Source organism: Phaseolus vulgaris, chromosome 2 (assembly GCF_000499845.2).
Source record: "Phaseolus vulgaris cultivar G19833 chromosome 2, P. vulgaris v2.0, whole genome shotgun sequence".
Taxonomy (NCBI): Eukaryota; Viridiplantae; Streptophyta; class Magnoliopsida; order Fabales; family Fabaceae; genus Phaseolus; species Phaseolus vulgaris.
Genome location: NC_023758.2, coordinates 13481763 through 13487227, shown reverse-complemented (window position 1 = coordinate 13487227; position 5465 = coordinate 13481763). Strand labels below are relative to the sequence as shown.

General features: G+C 34.6%; 1 protein-coding gene across 1 annotated transcript; it reads left to right on the top strand.

Moving 5' to 3' along the window:
• Nucleotides 1–1495: 1495 nt before the first annotated feature.
• LOC137810742 (cyclic dof factor 1-like) lies at nucleotides 1496–5084 on the top strand. The gene is made up of 2 exons (XM_068612155.1): nucleotides 1496–1756; nucleotides 3392–5084. Exons 1-2 carry the CDS (start codon nucleotides 1553–1555, stop codon nucleotides 4628–4630), a joined length of 1443 nt encoding a protein of 480 aa, XP_068468256.1. The 5' UTR covers nucleotides 1496–1552; the 3' UTR covers nucleotides 4631–5084.
• Nucleotides 5085–5465: the final 381 nt, after the last annotated feature.

The window sequence follows — 5465 nt, the reverse complement described above, 5'->3', positions numbered from 1 at the left end:
TATTGCAATGTTCTAACTTGAATTAACCTCGTAATAATACCAAACACTTAACATGTTATTAAAAATATGACAAAATTTATAAAATAAAATCAAATAGTCAAAATTATAATTTATATATATATATATATATATTAAATATAAATTAAAACTTTAACCTTTATTATTTTTAAAATCATGTGTACTTTGAGTGAATTTTTTTAATCAAAACAAATATATACAAGTGAAGAGAGAGAAAAGTTATTTCAAAATAGAAAAAGGAAAAAATTATGCAAGAGATAATAAACAAATTAACACAATAATTAATATTAGCTTTTGGAAAAAACCATATAGAATGAGAATCATGTTGAAAGTGAACTTTAGTCATTCTTAGAGTTAATATTGGAAACACATTCTATACATTAAACTTAGACACTTAGACAATGTTGTTTTACATAGGTTTCAAAAATCAATCTAACATTTATAGTCTTTTGATATGATTAACTTTACATCTACACAAAAACCTATTTATAATTTTAAAACACGGGGGATAATAACTCTTATCTTAAAGTTCCTGAATCATTTACCAGTTTTTTGTTCAAGTATATAAAATCACTATAAAAAGATAAATTATTAGATTATAATGCAAACCAATAAAAAAAATAACACGTATTCACATTTTTTTATAATCAACAAGAAATAATAAATAGCAATTGATCAAGCATCATACATATATTAATTAATAATAATTTTTACAAAAACTCTCACTTTAAGTTTTTAATAAAATACATATTCACAACTTCAAATGAAAAGTTTTAAATAAAAATGATAGAACTTCACCCTAGTTGATGCAAAGGGTTGATGATAAAGACATGTTTTTTAGTAAATGTGAACATTTATTTTCCTTCCATTAGTATTTAGAAAGTTAGGTAAGAGCAATATAAAATTGGCTTAATGAGAAAAGAGTTAAAAGTGGGAAAGAAAAGAGGCTAAGCCGAAGCAGAGAGTATTGAAAGGAAGAAGGTTATGGTAAAAAACGAAAGGTTGGGAAGTGATTTGACTAAGTATTGAGGAAGAAAGAGGGAGGGATTGAGAAAAAGGCAAAAGATGAAAGGAGATGACGTGGAATGAAAAAGGGGTGGGACACACACATACACCACTATCTTTATATGTAACTTGGGGGAATCCAACCGCACACAAAGATCTCATAGGCCACAAGAACTTGTGGCTCACAAAATTTACCCTTTGCTGAAGTGGCATTCCATTCCAACCTTGTTAATAAACCAGTTCACACAACACAACTCTTTCTCTCTCTCTCTTTCTCTCTTTTCTCCACTATTCACTATCCATTTTTCGTTGCACACGATGATCAAGTAATCTGAGAGAGAAAAGAAACAAAACCAACACTGCTAGCTACACTTACAACAACATCAACTACTGCTACAACTGTTACTTTTCTTTATATACGTGTGTTTCTATTTTTTCTCATTTTTTTTTTCAAAGAGCCTGAGCCAAGAAGAGAGAGAGAGAGTGGTGAAGCTGAGTTGTTATAGTTTAGTTACAACATAACACAGGAATGTCTGGGGCTGTTAAAGACTCGGCCATAAAGCTGTTTGGTAGAACAATTTCTCTGTCACGCCACCACCAGGTTTCTGCTAATGGTTCTTCTTCTGAACCTGCTCCTCCTCAAGATTATTCTCACCATCACAGTCCTCCTTCATCTTCATCTTTTCCACGTGAAGTGATGTCCACAACGGAACGTGAACCTGAGAGGGATAAGGTATGAGCCATGATGGAGTCTATATAATAAGGGTTTAGCTTGAAATATGACAAAAAAAAACATATCATGGAACTAACTAATTTGTACTGGTGTGTTTTGCAAATTTAAAAGTGACCCTTTTTTCAGAAGCTCACAATTGTTGATGGGTTCATTCAATTTTTCATCTTTTTTGGCTCCTAGTTAAGGGGCCAAGAAATCTCCATGGCTGTTTTGAGAACCTTGTTGTCTGAGAAGTACACAAAGTGTTTTGCATGATCACATATGGTTCATGAAATTGTTTACTTTTTTCTTTTAATTTTGCTTAATCATTTCTTTAGTGGTTGCTACAAGTCATTGTGGGGCACTGTCATCGAAACTGGATCCAGTTCATTCCCAGAATATAATTTTAAGAATAACGAATAATATTATGTGGTTGGACACGCTTTGGTTTTGTCCATTCTATTGGTGAATCAATAATTTTGCTTTAGACTTTTCTAATAATCCAAATTCCAAACCAATTTTTCTAGCTCAGTTTATCCATATTTGAAAAACATTTATCCTAAACTGGTTGCTAATATGCAACTTCGAGTTCATTTCTTATTGGATCTCTTGCAGCATCCCGGAAGTTCTGTAGCCATTTGTACAGTTTGAACTTTGAATTTCTTGCTCTTCCAAACTATAATTGCTTTTCACGCGTCGGACTTCTATTGGATCTAACTTCATTATACTTTGACACTGTCCACGTTCAATACCTTATTTTTGTTTCCGATTAAGACTTTCACACAGAAATGCTTAAAGAATATTTTCACTTTCTTTATTGTTCAACTATATTATACTCTTTTATTTTCTTGCTTAAACCTTTTCATATGGGGTTGAAGAATTTTTTTAAAGAAAAAACAATTTGTTCCTTCAATGCTAGCTGATGTATAACAGTTGTGTTCAGGATTAACGTGCTTTTTCTCGCTTTTTGAATTCTCCTCCAATGACCATAATCTAGTTTGTTTCCTCTGAAAGCTTCGTCTAATTATGTACTTCATGAAATATCAGTCTTTTATTCAGAAATTAAGGAATTTTCCAGTATATTGTTCAAATATTCAATTGATTATCTACTCTGTACTTTCACATAACACTCTCTTGCATCAAGCAAAGGTCATATATATGAGAAATTAAAACCTGATGAACAAGGAAGAAGAAACCATATACCTAACCTCTGTTTCCTCCCCTGTTTTATCTACTATGCGCTTCAAATTACTAGGAGAAAGCAATATGTGTGTGAATCCTAATCACTACAAAATACAAAATTGCGTTGTGTGCCTCTAAACCATGAGATTTGCAAAACTGACATATAACATAGTATAATGTCAAAAATAATTACCTTTTAATGTTTCTCTTGCTTATTTATTTATATGTCAAACAAACCAGTTACTATAGTCAATTTATGTACAAATATAGCAATCTTCTTTGCCCCTTAATGATGTGAATTAAACCAATTTAGTTAGTTTCTTAGATTTTGAATTTTGTAATTTCACATTTTATGTTAGCTATACAGTGACTATTAAATAATTCTTGCAAAAAATCAGAATCTGAGTTTATAATAAAAAATCTTGATAATACAAGTGCATCATGTCTTATCTAACTATTGTGTATTAATCTCAGGAACCATCAGGGAAAGAACTCACCTCAACACAAGATGACGAAGCCTTACATGAAGAACTAAAATCTCCAACATCTTCATGCAATCTCGAGAACCCCAAGACCCCCTCAACTGAAATAGAAACTTCCTTAATGAAATCACCTAAAAAGGGAGACCAAACTGACACGACAAGCGCATCAGAGGACAAAACTCCAAAGAAACCAGACAAAATACTTCCATGCCCTCGTTGCAACAGCATGGACACCAAGTTCTGCTACTACAACAACTATAACGTGAATCAGCCACGCCATTTCTGCAAGCACTGCCAGAGATACTGGACTGCAGGAGGGACCATGAGGAATGTGCCAGTTGGTGCAGGTCGCCGCAAGAACAAAAACACTTCTTCTGCTGCATCACATTATCGTCAAATCATGGTTCCCGAGACCCTTCAGAACGGATCATTGCACAGTGCTGTGTTGACCTTTGGATCAGATTTCCCTCTCTGTGACTCCATGGCTTCTGTGTTGAGCCTTGCTGAGAAAACACAAAATGGTGTCCTCAACGGGTTTCATTCACCTAAGCATAATGTTAGCACTGTTAATAATAATAATAGTGGGGATGATATTAACTCAGTTGGTGCTTCTGTAATGGCTTCAACTTTGTGTGAGAAGAGAGACAATGCTACTAGCTCTCATGATGAATCAGTGGATAAGATTTATCATCAAGGTTTCAGTCCTCAATTGTGTCTCCCAGGTTCTTCATCATCTTCTTCTCCTTGGCCTTATCCGTGGAACCCTGCAATGACTCCTTCTGCTTTTTACCAACCTGTGTCATTCTACCCCACACAAGCATTTTGGGGATGCATGCCACCACCATCTTGGAGTGTAAATTACCAATCTGCCTCTAGTTCTGGTCCAAACTCACCAACCTTGGGGAAACATTCAAGAGATGGAGACATCTTGTTGCAGAAGCCTGGCACAGAAAGCAGCAGCAACATGGCAGAAAATAGCAACACTGTGTTGATCCCGAAGACGCTGAGAATTGATGACCCTACAGAAGCTGCAAAGAGCTCTATATGGTCAACACTGGGGATCAAGAATGAGAAGGGGAACTCTCTCAATGGAGGAGGCCTTTTCAAGGCATTTGCATCAAAGGGAGGCAGTGATGACAAGAAGAACCATGTGGTGGTTGAAGCATCCCCAGTGTTGCAAGCTAACCCCGCAGCTTTGTCAAGGTCTCTTGTGTTCCATGAGAGGACATAGTTGGGAATTGCTGCAGTTATCTGAGCTAGCCTCATCCAAAAATGTTTGTGATGTAGGCCACGCTAGTTCAATTACAACAACCTTGTTCTTAGGTGGTGATGACATGATTTTTCTTTTCTCCGTGAGAACTTGTATTATTGACCAACCTTTCTGCAGGATTTGTAGGACAGGAGAGTTATATATAGTTTAGTTTCCATCTTGAGCCTGTCAGACTGAAACAGGTGTTTTTTCAGATTTAGATGACTTCTTGAGTAAATATCTTTGCTGTACATATAAATATACATAAATATAAGAGACAGCATAAATAACAAGGAGAAAAGACAAAGGAAAGAAGATTCTTGGACTAAATTCCAATGCTATTTTAGTTCAGGGTCTAAGTTTCAAACCTGCACTTGCTTCTTCCTTTGTTTTTATTTCCAGTTTTTTGTGCATTAATATAATAGTAATTCTCCTATATATTAGTTCCAAAAGATTGTGACATATGTTCACATTTAATTCTGTGTTTTTTACTGTGTTATGTCAGTTTCCATGAGTTATTAATGTTTATGATGCTGTTAGATGATACTACATATTTTTTACTTATAATTTTCTGTGCATTTAATATTTTGTTTTACACCTGGGACAAATTTAAAATATCTTGTAGCATCAGCCACCTAGCAAGCATTGCACAATAATAATGGGTATACAGTGCAGAAATCCATGATGTGCCAAAGATAAAGTACTGATATGACCTTCACACGCGTGGAGTCAAAGAGCATTTTCTTTTTCTTTTTCTTTTCCTTTGTGGTGGCTGACGACTAAAGACACTAGATCACTTAATAAAGTTGACAACAAC

Excerpts from the sequence above, each read along its gene's own strand:
- LOC137810742 (XM_068612155.1), top strand. The coding sequence starts at position 1,553 with ATGTCTGGGGCTGTTAAAGACTCGGCCATAAAGCTGTTTGGTAGAACA. Across the intron at positions 1,757-3,391 it reads GTGAACCTGAGAGGGATAAG|GAACCATCAGGGAAAGAACT; the intron begins GTATGAGCCATG and ends TATTAATCTCAG.